Source organism: Amphibalanus amphitrite, unplaced genomic scaffold (assembly GCF_019059575.1).
Source record: "Amphibalanus amphitrite isolate SeventyFive unplaced genomic scaffold, NRLGWU_Aamphi_draft 000023F_arrow, whole genome shotgun sequence".
Taxonomy (NCBI): Eukaryota; Metazoa; Arthropoda; class Thecostraca; order Balanomorpha; family Balanidae; genus Amphibalanus; species Amphibalanus amphitrite.
In genome coordinates, this window is record NW_024881519.1 from 1 (window position 1) to 18,411 (window position 18,411).

The 18,411-nt window shown below is 46.1% G+C and overlaps 1 protein-coding gene across 1 annotated transcript in view; it reads right to left on the minus strand.

Moving 5' to 3' along the window:
- Positions 1-3,965: 3,965 nt before the first annotated feature.
- The window catches only part of LOC122392433 (piwi-like protein Siwi), a 107,148-nt gene continuing 92,702 nt past the window's right edge, over positions 3,966-18,411 (minus strand). Inside the window, exons 8-10 of the mRNA XM_043387261.1 lie at positions 11,037-11,313; positions 10,797-10,944; positions 3,966-4,475 (exon numbers count right to left, since the gene is read on the minus strand). Coding sequence (XP_043243196.1) covers positions 4,359-4,475; positions 10,797-10,944; positions 11,037-11,313 — 542 coding nt within the window. The 3' untranslated portion in view covers positions 3,966-4,358. The remainder of the gene's footprint in view (positions 4,476-10,796; positions 10,945-11,036; positions 11,314-18,411) is intronic.

Consider the following 18,411-nt stretch of genomic DNA (forward strand, 5'->3'; position numbering starts at 1 on the left):
GACGTCAGCCAATATGGAGTTGACTTATTCGAATTGAACTTGACTTATTCGAACTTGAGCCTAAAAAGGTGTAGAATCATATTGAACATCAGATGGGTACCTAAATTAACGTAAATTCAACCCAAAGTCAAGTTTCTGAACTGTTCTGCATCGTGAATTTTGTCATGCATGGCTTAAATTATGATGAGGTTCAGCACTTCGTAATTCAAATTAATAAATTTGACTTTGATTCACCAGTGTTCCATGATCCATCCAATCAAGGCAGTAGGATATCCAATATTCTCCATGGCTATATCACTTTAAAGTTTCATTACCAAAGCCTTTTTGAGTCACAAGTAGGACGAACTTTGGTTCGTTTCAAAAATAAAATACAAATAAAATTACTTGAAAATGTTACGTTGAAAAAAAATGCACACAAATAGCCATAACACAGCCAAACACTTTTGCGTAATTATCGAAACGTGTGCGCAATGTCTGTAGCACATTGATACACCATAACTTGTAGCGAATTGTAGTTCGCTTCTTTCACATCAGGTGGCTTTGTGTCGTGTATGACGTCATATCCATAAATTACGTCATTACTTTAAATTTAGTTTTTCATTATTTTCATCAAAATTCGGCCAATTAATGGCATGTAGCCATCCATTTAGGTATTATCGACTATTTCAAGTGTTCTGGAACATCCACTCCACTTTTTCAAGGTGAACATATCCCTTTAACCTTCGCCCCAGTGGGGGGGGGGGGGGGGGGGGGGGGGGGCATATGTTACCACCCTGTCGCGTTTTTTGCGTGTGAATAAAAAACCACGGCGCGTAGCGCCGCGCCGCTTGGGGTAGCTTTGGTACATCAATTTTGGACAATGTGTGAAATTTTTGACCCCAGGTAATGTCAGGTCAGGTCACCAGGTCAAGTTAATTGACCAAGCCTAAAAAAGTTTGCAATCATGTCCAGCCTGCAGTGTTTGTCAGAAAGGTTTGAAACTTGGTGGTGCATGATGTTATGGGCGCCTACAATTTGTATATCTCGGATTTTTTATATCCGTGACCTAAAGTCAGGTCAGTGGCGTGACCTTTCCATTACAAGTCAATGGAGAAAAATGAAAATGCCTCTAGATCCGGTGTACGCATCGGAACAGTCCAAATATTTCAGAATCACAATGATTTAGTCCACTCGTGATGACCAAGGTGTCATTTTTACTGATAGCCTCTAGACAGGTCATCCGAGGTCACTTGAGGCTACAAACAGTTTTTTGCCAATAACTCGCGATTGGAAAGAGATAGAACGCTGGGGATGGTCTCATTGTGTTTGCCTTGTTGAGACGCATCGACTGATATGCAACATGACCTTTTCCGGTAAGGTCATGAACTTGACCTGAGGTCAAATTTGAAGTTGACCTTTCAAGGTCAAATTATAGTTCATTCGACGCGTCTCGGCAAGGGGAACACGATTCTGGCAATAGAAATGTCGTGGCTTTTTGTAGTCGAAAGTTATTGTCGAAAAACACTTTTCGAAAAACAGCTATTTTTGGAGTTTTTGCCCTCTGGAGGCTAAACCGTTGACCTGAGGTCAATATTGATAATGACCTTTTCAAAAGAAGAGTTCAAAAGCTATCGATTGCTTCCATGCGTTATTCTAGCTACCATAGTTCCTGAGATAGCGGCATGTTTTCTGAAAAATATAATGACAATTCGCAAATTTTGACCTTTGATGACCTCTGGTGACCCCGATATTGCTCTAAGATGAAAAATGACCGAAATACTTTCCAACGTACGCATTGAGAGCTATCGACTGCTTTTTACCGCGTCTTTCTATCCTTCTTAGTTTTTGAGTTATAGGTGGGTGGTAACATATGCCCCCCCCCCCCCCCACTAGGGCGAAGTTGGCCGAGACCGCCACTGGGGCGCGGGTTAAGCTTTTTATTGTTGAAGATGCGATCGACTTGTTGGGTAACAAGCCGGCCATGATCGTGTAAAATGGCTTCATCGTAGATCGAGGATCGATTAGTTGCTGAGATATAATCGGAAATGTAAAAGTGCAAAACCTACCGCTTAACCTCGCGAGACCTGCTGTGGGTACTACACGGCAGCGGATCTTATTTCATGTATCGTTTGCCAGAGTAGACACTATCAGAAGCGGACTGTTTGTGAGACTGCCGAGGGTTGTGAACGAGTTCTTGTTGTAACGTCCGCTGGCAGACATTTTAGATGATTCTCTGTATACATTTCGCACTCACGTACTTGCACAAGTATTTCACTTTAGATAGTCTTGTGATCAGTGTTTGTGTCTCGTTTATCAACGTATTCATTTTATTAGTTTATTTTTACAATTGCCTTTAGAATGATTATTTTATCATGCATTTTAACTTCATGAATGCCTGTAATTGGGAGTTCCCGTTAGCGATGAGTTGAATAAATAAATAAACATGCCATTGTTACGGATAGGTCCAATTGACTCATGGGCTGGTTCAATTGACCCTCGCATCGGGGTCTTTGAAACGGGCGTAGAGTTGTTTTATAAGCATGCGTTTGGCAGCAAAATATGTTTGAAACATAATTTCACATATCTTAAAATAAAGCCAAAAGAGTAGGTATATTCTTCCATGGTATTGTGCATTTTTAAACATGGCAACTAGATCTCGCTGTGCATGCCAATATATAGGTAAAAAGTGGTTCAACTGGCCCCACTCTCCCCTATCAGGAGACCTCCACGCCAGAAACTGATTTTGCTCGAAACTTTGACATGACGCGGCAGGATAGGTTTTAATTTCTCGAAAGTTTTTCTTATACAGCTGGTCTTCGGTTGTCCTGGAGCAAAGGAAAATCATTGGAGCACCGTGATCTGTGACTACTGACTAGCGACACGCCCTATTATACAACTTTTTTTAACAGAAGTAAAAGTTGCCATTTTCTAATGAAATTAACGTTTATTAATTTTGAATAAAACTACGAGAGGTTAAGTTTTGACATTTGTCCTCCAGTTAGTTCTACCCTACCCATGACAAATGATTAGAAACTGGTTATTTCACTCACTTATATTAGACATCGTACAGGTGGGGCGGCCAATTTACACCACCGGCCAAATTACCCCAACCTCCCCTACCAATTGAACAGAACTTTGAGTGCGAATGCTACTAGCGTGCTGATGGTGCTGGCGCCGGGGCTCCAGCGTTTTGCGATGACGTCATAGCGTAGCGTCAGAGTGAAGTTTCTTGATATTGCCATGGAAACCCAACGTACCGCCGCGCGCAGCGCTCTGCCGTGAAACACCGCCCCGCAGAGCCGAGGGCCACCCACGGCGGCCATTCGACGCGCGGCGAACCGTGGCGCCGATGGATTCATGGTTTTCGTTCAATGACTAATACAAAAAAAAACGTTCAAATGTGTTTGATAGCAATGTGCCACCAAAAATAGTGATAATGATACACAAAAAAAAAAAAAAAAAAAACGAAGATACAAACCGCTTATAATAAAAATATAGGACGGTTAACTTTAGTTCGCGTCACTTTCGCCTGCTTTAGCTACTTTTCTTGCTGCATGAAACTGAAATATTTAGCGATTGCCGATGTCACACATGTGACGTCATACGCCGAAGGGCGGAGCCTGTCACCCGAGACCCCTACTGCGCATTCCTGCTGCAAAATCTTACAGTAGGATGCTCTTGCCGAACAGGGCCCTTATCAACCTCCGACGCTGATAAAGCAACTAAACTCGCTACGGGCAAATACTCTCGGAGCTATATACCCGAAGGAGACAAACACTATTCTTTAGAATTGTTTTTCTATTGAAAAACAAACTAAGGGTAGGTACAGCCACGGGTTGGGTTTCCAAAATACCCACTTAGTTTTCAATGCGTTATCTGTTGTTTACACACCAGCATCAAAGTTTAGAATTTTCGGTTGGTTCTCATATGCTTTATTGGCACTTACGGGACACTCCTGGACGCCGGGTTTATGCCCAAAAAAACTCTTTTCACGAAAATATTTATTAGATGAACGAATCTTCTCTTGGCTAAGAGCAGAACAGCCGCCGCCGAGTGCTATCCCACACGGCCACGAACACAGGACGCTCCGCTGGACCAGCGCTACCCGCGCCACTTCTCAGTCCAGGAACATAGCAAATAATCCACATCAGAAAAGCTCTGAACCCTGCTGCCCGAGTGCTGGAGGGGGTACAGGCGCGACACCACTTGGCGGATGGCGGAGCGCTCCGGCAGACCTCCCGCGGACCGGTCCGAAATATTTACACACAGAGAGACGGACACAGTGCTGGCGGCCCGGTGGCCGGTTGTACTGGGCTGGGTGGCCGTCGAGCGCCATCGGCAGGAATGTGCACCGGCCGCTCTTGGCTGCGCTGTCCGTCCTACAGGAAGAACAGCTCGTTGGCCAGGTCCAGGTGATGCTGCTGGTGCAGAGACTGGCCCACCAGGAACGCCAGACGGTGGGCGTAGTGGCTCGGCGCTGGCACACGCACCGTAGACTGTGGGACAGCAGCACGGCGCCTAGTCAGCCGGGGCGCACTAGCCCTCCTCCCACCCAGCCAGGCCATTTACATTAGGGGCTTGTGGCGTTAAAGGGAAAACATGTGACTGACGACTGTGATGAGCATCATTGTTTCATTGTTAGTCTAGTTTTAGTGAGAATGATGAAGTAGCCTTTACTCACAATCGAAAAATGACGAAAACTCTCTCTCTCTCTCTCTCTCTCTCTCTCTCTCTCTCTCTCTCTCTCTCTCTCTCCGCTCTGTTACAGGGATTTTGAGAAATCCATGATATTGCAATCAGTGAGCTTGCAAATTCACTAGGGAGTTTGCAAACTCACTGACCGGTCAGGGAGTTTGAGAAATACCAGAGTGATTGGGACATCTAAAAACAAGTGTGCAGCATGTGGGTGTCATACGTGCCGTCCGTGATGTTAAAACAAAGGCGGCTAGTTGTACGGCCTTTCTAACAGTCGCACGCTGACAAAAAGCATACAGATCATATGCACACCATACTTAGATTTTAAACTGTTCAGTGATCTAGTCCAAACATGTACCGCCGCTTTATTTAGTCATACATTTATTAAGTTCACGGCCAAATTGTATCCGTTGGCTATTCCAGAGTCAGGCTTAATATATCGAAGTAGAAACAGCTCAGTTGGTCATTTATGCTAAAGCATGTAAGGCATACGTGTGGAACGGATACAATTGGGCCGTGAACTAAATAAATGTATGACTAAATAAAGCGGCGCTACATGTTTGGGCTAGATCACTGAACAGTTTAAAATCAAAAGTATGGTGTGCATATGATCTGTAAGCTTTTTGTTAGCGTGCGACTGTTAACTCGCGCCCCACTGGGGTCTGTGTATAACACGCCCTACTGGGGGGGGGGGGGGGGGCTATTCATAGCCCCCTCCTAACCCCGAAACTACTGGGCCGATCGTCAAAATTCAAACGGCGTCTGATAGCCCCGGAAAAACTGTCGAGCGAAACCTAATTTCATTGACCTCGAGGTCACCGATGACGTCACAGGTCAGGTCAAAGTAAAAATTATTAGCATTTTGGCTTGTTCACATTTTGGGCTCTGGCCGCCGTCTTAGAAGTCAGATCAGGCTAATTTTTGGTTTCCACACTCGTGAACAGATGCTCTAGATACCTTGAGGGTACCAAACTTGTACTTTGATTTTCAGGTCAGGGTCAGGTCATCACAGGTCACGAAAATATTATATCATCCGTCGGTCACGTGACACATGTTTTATGGTCCATTTAGGCCATAGATTTCGAATTTGATGTCGTCTGTGTCATTCGAGGTCATTTTGAGTCGAATTTAGCTTAGGTCAGGTCACTTTCAGGTCAAAAAAGGTCAAATTTTTGAAGTTAAAATTTTTCAAGAAAAAAGGTGTCTATTGGATGCAGTTTGAGCTCAGGAACACGATGGTGCCATTTATATTGGTGTGTGATGTCAAATACGTACTGAAAATTGATTTGAAAAATTAATAATTGTGAATTTTTTGCAATAATGCGTATAACTTGGCCATTTTTGAAGATATTTAGCTAAAACTTGCTAGAGTTAGTCATAATCATGCGTTCTGTCACATATATTCCGTTTTTTTCGAAAAGTCAAAAACTTTTTGAAAAATATAAAAATATAAATTTTGAATTATTATATAAAATTTTCGAAATTTTCAAAATTTTGAAAATCCGAGATAGCAGTTTGATAGCGCGGTCAATTCTGAGTACTTTCATGCAAAGAAATTGGACCTAGCTTAAAAACTGAGCCCTTGGGAGCGATTGCCGTGGTTCAATGTTTTGCGTCGAAATCGGACGAACATGACGTCACTCTGACGTCATTTCCGGCCGACCTATGGTAGCTACAAAGTTCAAATTTTGACACAAGGTGTCAAATTGATGCAGCCGAAGGTACTGAAAGTTTGGCGTCGATCCGTCAAGCGGTTTGGAAGTTATTGCAGAAAAACAGGAGGGGGGCTACCCCCCCAGTGGGGCGCGGGTTAAATAGGCCGTACAACTAGCCGCCTTTGTTTTACCATCACGGACGGCACGTATGCCACCCACATGCTGAACACTTGTTTTTATTTGTCCCAATCGCTCTGGAATTTCTACACGACAGCATGTTTGGTGTTATTCAGCTTTTTTGTTTCATTTTCGAGACGTCGGACAGAAACTTGGGACGCTGCATGAATGCTAAAGGCGACTGTACCGATTCATACCAGCGAGGAGTTATCCGGTCGTATGTACGTCGAGCTCTGACTCATTGTTCTATCTGGCCACTTATCCACAGTGAGCTGTGGATATATCCACACCGATATCCACTCCGATACAGTAATAGTGACTTTGACGACGTATCACGTTACCTTCTTGACAAGTACAGGTCTCGCGGGTTTTAGAGGTAGGTTTTGCACCTGGAAAATTTAGTGTACTTCACGCTATATCTTCGTCGTCTTAAGCTTTTACGTGTCGAAGATGCGATCGACTTGTTGGGTAACAAGCCGGCCATGATCGGGTAAAATGGCTTCATCGTAGATCGATTAGTTTCTGAGATATAACTGGAAATGTAAAAGTGCAAAACCTACCGCTTAATCTCGCGAGACCTGTACATGACAAAGTCGACAAACACGATGCACAACAAAAACGACCAAGCTACCAACATAGCCATATACTACAGAAACACCCTCACACCATCCTTGAAAAAAAGATGAAAAAGCTATGCGTGACATCATCACAAAAAACGTCACTCCGGTCAATCCTGAGCACCGCATACGCTTCAAAATTTACTACTAGTCACCACGGACCTCCTCACTTATAATGCGTAACAATCAACAGACCACTACACCACAGCAAGAAACCAATGTAGTATACCGTTTTAACTTAAGTTTTCTACCGGGGACTGTGCAACCCGCAACGTATACTACATTGGTGACACAACTACAGGGTGTTTCACAATTACCGTTACAAGAGTTCCCACTCTATTTTGGTGCACTTAAAGGTGTTTTTTTCTGAAAACACTATACACCATTGGAAAGAGCACATAATTCTGGTCCTGGTTAATTGCATTTTGAATGCCCTTTGGACAGATAATGGGTGTAGCAGATGAAAGACTGACCCAAATGAGGTCCGAGTCTGCGATTATCTCGAATATCAGGATCAGAGACTGTGTGATAAGCTTGTTGCTCGCGGACCTGTTTGAAGACGGCTGTACATGGCTGCGTGATGTAGTCAACAGGTATCTATTACGCACCTCCTGTATGGATTTCAAGTCTTCAACGCACAGGCTTCAATGGCAATGACGTCATTTTCTACCTCGTGCCTGGCAGAAGATCCCCGACGCGGTTGTGAGTGCCGCAGTCCGTGACTTCAGGAGACGGTTGGCTGCCGCTGTGAAGGCTGGAGGCGGCCACTTCGAGTAGGACTTAAGGATGTTGGTCTCTGTGGTTTTGGGTGCATATGGTGCAATTTTGGCGGAAATAAAGTCATTATGCCCAGTCCCCAGAGATATTGAGCTTTGATCTTGTAACGTCAATTGTGAAACACCCTGTACATCACTGAGCCGCCGACTGACTAGACTATGCACTTACAAGACGGAGGACCCAAGGCACGTCTTCATGACCAACACGGAACCCGACTCACGAGAGACTTACTGACAAACAACAACACAATAATAGCGCGACAAAACGACAAACGACGACTGGCCATCACTGAAACCATCATCATCCGCGACACATCACCCATCATCAACACACACATGAAAACTCTGACAAACACTCCACTGTTCGACGGACAAATGATGTAATGCGTGAAAGTTGAAACGATGTGTCATCTGTGAATTGTGGTGGTTTGTTGCTGTTATGCACGATCCAATGTGAATATTCACGGTAACGATGTTATGACCTGTGTATTTAGCTGGATGTAGATTTGTGTTCGAAAGAGTGGTGCCATGAAACAAATAGGACGATGTTTGAAGAAATGTTAATATTTTATTCATCTGTGACATATATTGCGCGGCATCATTTGTGTATATTCATTTCTCTGATGATGATCAATGTTGATCGAATAATGTTCCAAAATTTGTCGATTTGGATGGGTAAAGACATCCAAATGAAATTCATTTTACACTCTCGCACCCAATTTTTAAGAACAATTTTCCACTCCCAGCCAAGAAAATCTAATTTTTTTGCCTATAGAAAGAGCAGTTGTGTGGATGCCCAGCTTAGCATCAAGCATCCTACACCTTAGAATCAAATGCATGCTTTTTGTTGTTTTTCACTCTTTTTGGATCTAATCAAATCAGCAGTTTTTCATTCTCTCTCCCCTCTTTTTGGTGGGTAATTTTCCCCTCTGACACCCAAGACAAAACTCAATTTTGGGACACTGTGATCGAAAGCTAAGATAAATATAACAGCGAACGAATTATGAACGAACTTTAATTACATCCTAATGAGTTACCGATTTACGACAACTTGAATCTCGATCGCAGCCATTGCTTCCTTTGTTGATTTACTTTTCTCTTTGAACGATGAGGAAAGAAGTACTGTCCGACGTCTCGAAAATAAAAAAGCTGAATAACACCAAACATGCTGTGGTGTTTAATGACATATGTATCAGAGAGAACCTGCTTCCCAAATATTCTGATATATATATATATATATATATATATATATATATATATATATATATATATATATATATATATATATATATATATATATATATATATATATATATTTATATATATATATATTTGTGAAGTTAGGGAGCAGTCCATCTTTAATACATTTTTTTGTCAAACACGATAGCGTAATGGGCGTTGGTGATCTTCTTGTGGTTTTGCTCAATACTCCGCACTATGCTTTTCGTACCCGGGTCAAGTTGGCTAAGCACCTCTCCAAAAGTCGACATTTTATTCCAACGTTTCGTCAAACTTATGACATTATCAAGGAACAAATGATGAGTGATACAATGATGATGTTGATATGATACATTGCAGTTCGGTCGATACTAGTCGTTACTCATAGTTGATTACATTGATAACATGATAACATTCGGTCGATACTAGTCGTTACTCATAGTTGATTACATTGATAACATGTAAGAAGCATATACCTATGTCGCATTCGTTATGAACACACGAAAATTCAAAATAAATGTCACGAAAAAACTAGCTCACAAAAAATCATTACACACGGATAATCACAAGGAGTCCCTCCGGGCAGGTGACCCCAGTTTCAGGACAGCGACAAATCAAAAAAGGTTCCACAATGTAAGTATGCCATCATGATCCTGTTGAGTGTTAATTAGGAGCTTTCGCATCCTGATGAGCACAGCTTCAGTAATTTGAAGTCTATGGCGATTACTCTCATGAGCGAGGATGGTAGTATTGTCGGTGAGGTCAGTACGAGTAAGTTTCCGTTTGTGTGCATCTTGCAAAAACGTAATAATTCTTCATTCAACGAGCTGCCCAGGACATTCTTGAAATCATAGGCATGTTTTTTCGTTTTCCAGTGAAAGCTGAATGCCAAAATAACAACATATAGCGAAAAAAATGTTATCAAATATTAATATGCGTCTCTCACAGCCGGCAACAAGGCGCAATAACACAACTCAGTGTCACGATGGATCAAAGTAAGCCACACAAAAGCGTGAAATGACCCTTATCGACTCGCAGACCCGGCGCTATCGGCTGTCTGTCTGACGGGGCACGGAAGGGACGTTTAGCTGCCGTCCTACTAAACGGACGTCATATATGTTAGTTAAACGGTTCATAAAACAAGCAACCACCAGCCCACCGCTGCCCAACTGATAATTTCCAGGTTTGATTTTTTTTTCGCCGTTAGAGGGGGTCTTTCCCACCCTGGGCATCTTATCCCACTCTCCCTATAAGCTTCGCAAAAACGTGACCACGACCGGAAAGCCGGCCGCTTATACTCAGAAATTTCCGTTTACCTACGAAAGACTACGCTCGCTTCGCTAGCTCCGTAAGTAACAAAAAATGTTACAATTGACCCCAGTCTCCCCTATGTAATCAATAATCATGCAATGAATGATATAAAAAACAATAATAGCCTTCAAATATGGATTTGAAGTTATTTTCACAAAGTTACGTCAACATCGGAAAGGATGAGGTCGGAATTGCCAGTTTTGCATCCGGTTGGCGTGGAATATGCCCCATGGATGATGTCAGCAAACGTGTAGGTCATCAAATGAGACGACTTCACCCTAAGTCGGCCCAGCCTAATGGTGATATGTGATTCACGAGTCTGCTCCCAGTATGCCATTTGGCCGAATGGACGCGCGCCGGCTACTCACCGAGAGGTTGAAGTACATGTGCGCCAGCTTGTACGAGAGCATCTGCAGGTGCTTGGGCATGTAGCTCGTCTCGTCCAGAATCACGTTGTACATGGTGGGGGTGACGGTGCCAATCCGAGTCTTCTGCGAGATGAGGTAGAAGTCGTACCTGCGGCGGAGGCGAGTGGTCAGCGGCGGCCGGTCCAACCGCGGACCGCTGGCACCCACCAAACACACCCTGGGCGCGGCGCGCCGACTCACCTCTCCGGACGGGTGATGACGTCGTCAACCACAGTGCCCGGCGGCGGGTTGTCCACGCCGCCGCCTCTCCCCTGCGCGAACACGCGCGTGTTGATGTTCTTGGTGACGATGATAAAGCAGAGCCGCGTCGGGGCGTTCAGCTCGGTGATGGCCGCCTTGATGCGGTCGATCTCATGCTGGTGCACGTAGCGCAGCGATCCCTCGCCGATGCCGTCGCGGTAGACGATGACATTGGTCGGGAAGCTGCCGTTGATCTCACGGTAGCGGCACATGGACACTGCCGGCACACAACACATTCTAACTGAGGCACGCGCCAACACGCAGGACATACACCGCCGAGAGCACGCACGGGCAGAACCGTGCGCGCTTCACCGAATGGGAGATGGCAACAACTCAGCTCTTATCACTGCTGTAGGCAACGTGCATTGCTTTTGGATGGTGGCTCGCCACTTAAAGGTAGTGTGCCACCTTTGAAAGATTTCCCATTTTATTTTTCCTAGGATAAGAAGCTTCTGTTTTTACCTAATATCACAAAGAAAATCAAAAATGGGCCTGGAATAGTGCCTTTTTCGCCTAAAAGTTTATCGGTTTTTCGATATGTATAACAACTGTAGTGGGCTGACCTGCAAACAGGCGTCGGCAACAATCGCGAATGCGGGGCACATGTGACAATAAGCAAAGGTCATTATAGAGGGACGCCGGTGAAAACAGGGCGCCGGAGGGCATATTAGTCACGTGACATTTGGAGGTTCTCCCCCTCCGTGGGCCCTCTATATGCTAAACGTCACGTGTAAATTTCACGAACCTTGATCAAATCGTCCCAGGCGCCCTGCTTTCACCGTCGTCCTTATAGAGTTACGACGTACGGGAATGAGTTATCAGCTGTCTCATCGTAGACAACACAATGTCGAGCCTTAAACTGTAAGCCTGTATTGGTATTGTTTCTTTTATTTGGCTGTCGAACATTATTTATGGTTTGAAATATGATTTTATGTAAAATAATTGATATGAAACAGCCGTCTCTAAAGTTATGACCCCATCTCACCACATGAAAGTGGCAGAAATGACAATGATCAGCTGACGCATTTTTCTTGGCCGAAGTCAGAGCGCGCGGCCCGACGCACCACCACCGCACCACAAAGTATGAGCAGAAGCCGCGCCCAAAGCCAGGGCCCCGGTAACGTGAGGTAGCCGAGTCGAGGCACCGTGCGCTGACCCAAGCCGGGGCCGCAGCTTTGGGCGCGGTCTACCGCATCCCCGCGGGCAGCCCCGGGCTACCACATGACACCGGGAGGACGCGCGGCCCCGGCTTGGGTCAGCGCACGCTGCCCCGACTCGGCTACCTCACGTTACCGGGGCCCTGGCTTTGGGCGCGGTCTACCGCACCACCTAACAGGCGTGTTCGAAACCGCAGGAGATGATGATGAACGGGTTTATCGAAACTTGATTGGATGAGCATATCGGTAATAGCGATTTCAGTGTGTGCATTTATTGTTCGTAGTGGTGTGAAATGTGGTTGGGGTACGACCGACAACCCGTCGGGGCGAATTTCGCACTGGGGTACTCAAAATTTGAAGAATTTAACCCTCGCATGTGTAGGGGGGGGGGGGGGTCGGATGGACACCCCCCATGGTTTTTCGCGAATAACTCGCGTAAAAAGCGGCCGATCGCGACGAAACTTTCAGTACCCTCACATTGATCAATTTTACACCTACCCTGAAAATTTCATGACCCTGACCCAAATGACCTTTGACCTGTGACCTCTTTTCCGAGACCATGTTTGGCCGGAATCGCGATTCTGCGTATGTCGGCTCGCATTAGCCGCGCGTTTGCAAGCTTTTCGTGGTTTCAAACGTTCAAACATGTGATTTGATGTTGCTTCCATGCATTAGGGTGGGTGTCAAGGTCACCGGAAGGTCAGGTCAGGTCATTGACCTTTGGTGACCTCGGGTGACCTCGGTTCACTTTTTCGAGCTGTACATGTTTCTAGGCTAGTTTTTGGAGCTGAATTCGAATTTAGCAACCATTTGAACATTTACGAAGTAGTTTTGGTACCTTCGCAACATGTTACGAAGCTGTCAGAGGCGGTTGACACGTACTACGAATACCCGTCACGACGCCTACTGGTTGACCTGACCTGACCTGACCCGACCTGGTCTAAATGCTTAAAGACATCATCTGTGATCAAAACTAACACGATATTCGTGATCAGCACCCCGAAAAACCCCTTAACAACCACACTTTACGACTTTCTAACAGGTCCCGATTTTCCCGACTTTGGGTCATTGACCTGACCTGGAAGGTCAACCAATGACCTAGGACCTTAAAATTGGGTATCATCGGCTTCCTCTCGTCACGGGCAACACGCTCGTTTTTTCTGCGAAGCTCTAGCTCGATCAGGGGCCAAACGGCAAGGGGGGTCCAACCGACCCCCCCCCCCTACACATTAGTAGCTGGCAAACGCCGCACACATGCGAGGGTTAAGACGTTTCCACGAGTTTTGAAGGTATGGTTAAGTTCTAAAAATCCGGTTCTCCTTATCTGGGCCATTAACTCAATACGGTCCAGGAAAGCTGGCACACTACCTTTAACTCATTAACGCCGAGTGGCAACTACATTTGTACAAAATTTGTATAGTTGCCAGCTACAAAAACCTACCGCGGAAGGCAAGGTAATAAATTCAGAACAACAATTGTGGGATGCGTGCAATTTTTGAAACTGGGTAACCTCTGTCTGTGAGCTTCTAGTCAGTTTTCAATTGATAGGACTGCATTTTCAGCTGCTTTCCGGAACACGAGTCTGCTGCCGTACAAGGGTCGTTCAAAACGCTGTTAGTCTCGCATGGTTTCGTCCTTTTAGCCACCGTTTCTATTAAATGATCATCATGTTGTACTCATCCTTGCCGACACTTTGCCATGTGTCATTTCCGACCTAACCATTCCCATTACTCCTGAAGCAGAGTTTCTCAGCCGACCCAATTTTGCGACCTCCATTTTCATGCCTGATCCATGGTCACAGGTGAACCCTTTTTGTGTGCTCAAGAAGGGTCGAATGCGCTTGAAAACAATAAAACTGCTTGAGGAAGGTTGTTACCAATGCCCATGCAAAATTTCGACTGTTAATTTCTTTCGTTCGAGTTCGGAACGGTCATTTGGGCAGGCGCAGCCACTTCCCACACAGTTCGCGTCGATCGGATTCAGCACAAGTTTCTCCTCTGGTTAAACCACCACTCCAACAATCCTTGCCCATCACTTACCTATCCAGATTTATCCAAGCATTTCCGTGTCCCGTTCCTTTCCTCTCGAAGAGCCCAACACGACCTCCTGTTCCTAAAGAGTCTGTTCTCCGAGAAACTGAACTCTGAGATACTCTTATCCCGATTCCCCTTACGCGTGCCTATCCGACCGACGCGCACTGCAGCACTGTTCGCTGAGAGTCGCGCCCGAATCAGCACGGTCCAGAACGGGTTGGTCTGTCGTGTCGCGAGAGAGACAAACTCATTCCTCGCTCATTCCAAAGACGACTTTTTCACGACCAGCTTTTTTGTGTACAAAGCTCATGTTATCAAATACGTTGCGAACTTACCACCACCTCCGGGCTACTAGTCACTGTTGGTAGGTGATTCTTATTGATTTTATATTTTTATGATTTTAAATATGTCTATTTTTAATGTTTTCTTATATTTTTTATTTCACTTTATACTTTTTTACGTGTTTTTAAAGTACCTATACATCGTTTATCTCTGTGTTCATATTTACTGTTTGTTCAGCTATTCTGGTTTACCTTGTATCATGATTTCTTTCCCACCTTACATGGGATTTTAAAACTTATGCTCAGTGGTCGTTCACACATTTTTTTTTTCTTCATATTTTCACTTCATCGCCTATTTCATTATATTGTTCATTGTTTTCTATTTTAGTTACATGTGTATCTGCGTTTTTATCCCGGCGTGTGTATGCTGCCTGTGTGTGCCATATTTATTGTTTTTAGTCTTGTGACTCCGTCTTTTAGTGGGTCAAGTGCCTGTTGACGGTCTGTTGAATAAATACAAAATACAAATACAAATTTTTGATTCCGAATTATTGAAAAAAAGCATGGCTGGTACCTGTCAACGAACTTTTGAGACACCCTGTAGATTTGTAGGTACTTGGCAACTATAGACTCGCCACTCGGCGTAGGCGTAGTCAAAAATATGGGCAGTTCATAGTTAACCCTCGCCGGACGAGGGGGGGGGGGGAGGGGCCACGGCCCCCCCCCCCCTTTGGTGCTGAAAGGTGGGGCCATACTATCTTTTGGCCCCACCTTTCAGATCGAACAAAAGTCCTAGAAAAGCTTTTTGTATGTTTCATTTTCTCTCTTACGCCATCAAAGGACGTAAATTTCACTCATGAGTGGGCTCAGTTTCGCATTCTGTCAATTTGGCGGTCAGCGTCGCTGGCACCGGTTCACGAGTATGGCCGGATCTTATATGGAATATCAGCGTGGGTTTACTTGAGGCTCTCGTAGGCCCAGCAATGGCTTGCATGAGACCCTCTTCGCCAGTGGCGGGTGGGCCCTGCCAAATGAGCGTGGCTCTACGACACAAAAGACCTCATGGGTTGGTGCTGTGCACCTCAGAAGCCCGGTGGTGACGCCGTATGCCGGCTTGGTTTCTTAAGGATTAGCGTGGGACCTCCGGGGCCTGCATAGAGTTTGCATGAGCTAGTACATATGTAATCTCAGAGGCCTGTATGTAATGTGTACACAGTGGCGATCGCTGGGGGGGGGGGGGCATCAGCCCCCCCCAAAGGCACATAAAGGGGGCCGTCATATCATTTGCCCCCCCCCCCCCCTCAAGCAACCGATGGGCCCCCATAGGTGTATGGGGCCCTGTCCCTGATTCGATTGTCATGAGGCTAAAAAAAAAAAAACATGCCCAGCTATTAATATAGCTCCCACACCGGTCTTTGAGCGTCCTACACTGACCTCTGATGGAACTTCAGTGGCGGTCAAGCGCCCACGTTGACCGCTAAGATCCCACATCGACCTCTGAGGCCCCACATCTGGCATATGAGGGCCTCTAACCGTCCTCAGGGGCCCCAACCGGCGTCTGAGGGTCTCACACCGGTCTCTAATGGCCTTGTTGCCGTCTCTGGTGTCCCAAGACGAACATTTAGGTGCCAATGAGGGCCCGCACTGGCTGCTGAAGACCCGATGCCGGCCTCTAAGGGCCTGCATTGGCCTCTGAGGAGGGCCCATCTTGGCCTTTGAGGGCCCTCTGCTGGCCTCTGGGGTCCAACGACGGCTCATGCCGGTCTCTTAGGGCCCCACGCTGACCTCTGAGGGCCCCATGTTGGCCTGTAATGAGTAAGGACCCATATTAGACTCTGAGAGCCCAACTCGGTCTCTGATGGTCTCAAACTACTGGCCTTTGCAGTCTGCAGGCCCTGTACTGGTCTCTGAGGGCCCTAAACTGGCCTCTAAGTGAGAACATACATGGGTGGGCTTCTGAAGATCACATGGCTCACACAGACTCCTGCACAGCCTTACGTTGGTCCTGATCGAGATTACATACTTTACGTCCTGATGGTCCCGCGCAGATTCCCTCATATTTCGACGTCGGGACCCCATGAGCCGGTGTGTGGGGCTGGCAGAGACTGATGAAGTCCTTAGGGCTCAGGGCCAGTCTTTTTAGCAGTGGGACTATAAGACAGGTTGAGTGAGCCGAGCCCCAATAGAGCCGTTGCGAAGCCCCGCACGAGTCCCGCGCGGCCCTCAGATGCCAATTTTGAAAACCAGGAACCTGTGGGGCCGGGGGTCTCCAGAGGTCGGTGTACCTACTTTCTCCCGCCGCTACACATCTATATGGGTAAATGTCATGGTTTGAAAATGCTCTCTGGGTTTCACAAGCTTGTTCAAAGCAAGAGGTATCTGTACTTTTCCGAATTGTTTTATAGTGGTAATGTCATGAATCCGCGTGCCCGACCTTTCAGTATATGCTTCACCGATTCGTCGCCATGGTGCAGTGGCCCGACCGGTGGAAAGACCGTGGGACGGGAAATGGAACTGGTGATTTTGCCTTAAATTGAGCTTAAAGATTTCACGCAAGAATGAGGTGGATGAAGCATAAGTAATGCCAACTTTTTCGGCGCCTCGTGGACGTAAAAAATTAGACGATCACCCCCCCCCCCTCCCGGGTGACGGATAAATGTTATGTCCCGCGAGTGTGACTTTGGCTCCCCCCCCCTTTTGCTAGCGGCTGCGACCGCCAGTGTTCGCGATAGCTCCGAACACGCTGGCAAGAGCTGAAACTTGGCATACCTGACCTTTGATTCAAGCCGGAGCCTTTTTTACACCAACCGCATTTTTCGGGTCAGGTCAGGTCAATGAGCTATGACGTCATAAGCAAACCTCTGCACGGTCTTCGGGGCCCTGTTTCAACGGTGATAGCAGCACGCTGCTATCACACTGCTATCACACGTGTCAAATTGGGTTTCCATGGAGACATCAACAAACCTTGCCGTCGTCAATCTGTGTGATGTCATCAAATATTGCTGCTAACATCTTCACGGCCGTGCAAATGTATAAAACTCATTCAACGATGCGGCAACTCTGCTCCAAACGTAGCTATGAAAAAGCTCACAGATTACACGAAACATCATTAGTGTGACGTCATCACATTACGTCAGCTCGCGCAATTTGATAGTAGCGTGCTGCTATCACCGGTGAAACAGGGCCCGGATGTCGCAACTTCGCAACGCCCTCACTGCCAGAGGAGCTTTCACAGGGAAACGAAACTTGCAGGATCTAGTATCTATTACGAGTCTCACAACTGGGATATCTCGGATTTTTCCTCAAGGTCATATGAGGGCAGGTCATTTTCGTGACCTCACCATTACAAGTCAATGGGGAAAAATGAAAACTGCTATTCTGGCGCCGGCGGGAACGATCTCCAACTATCTAAAACACACATAATCGTGATTTCATGCACACCTTGCAAGGTTAGATGCGTCACTTTTGCAATCTTGCCCTTGCGTGACTATGAGGTCATCAAGGTCATATTAGTTTTTCGTCAATAACTCCCGATCGAATTGAGCTAGCGAGTCGGGAAAGCCACCAATGGACTCAGGAAGACCTGCCGAATCGAATGATATGCGACATGACCTCCTTCGACCAACTTCGTGACCTGGGGGCGCTGACCTGACCGTGACCTGAGGTCAACACCCTAAGTTGACCTCACCCAAACAAAAAGTATATCATTCGACGCGCCTGAGCGAGGCAAACACGATGCTGCCAAAATCGCGGCTCTGCGGCCGTTTTTTGCGAAGTTATTCACCAAAAACTGAACCGTACCTTTGGGCACTTGACCTGACCTCAGAGGTCACCGGTTGACCTA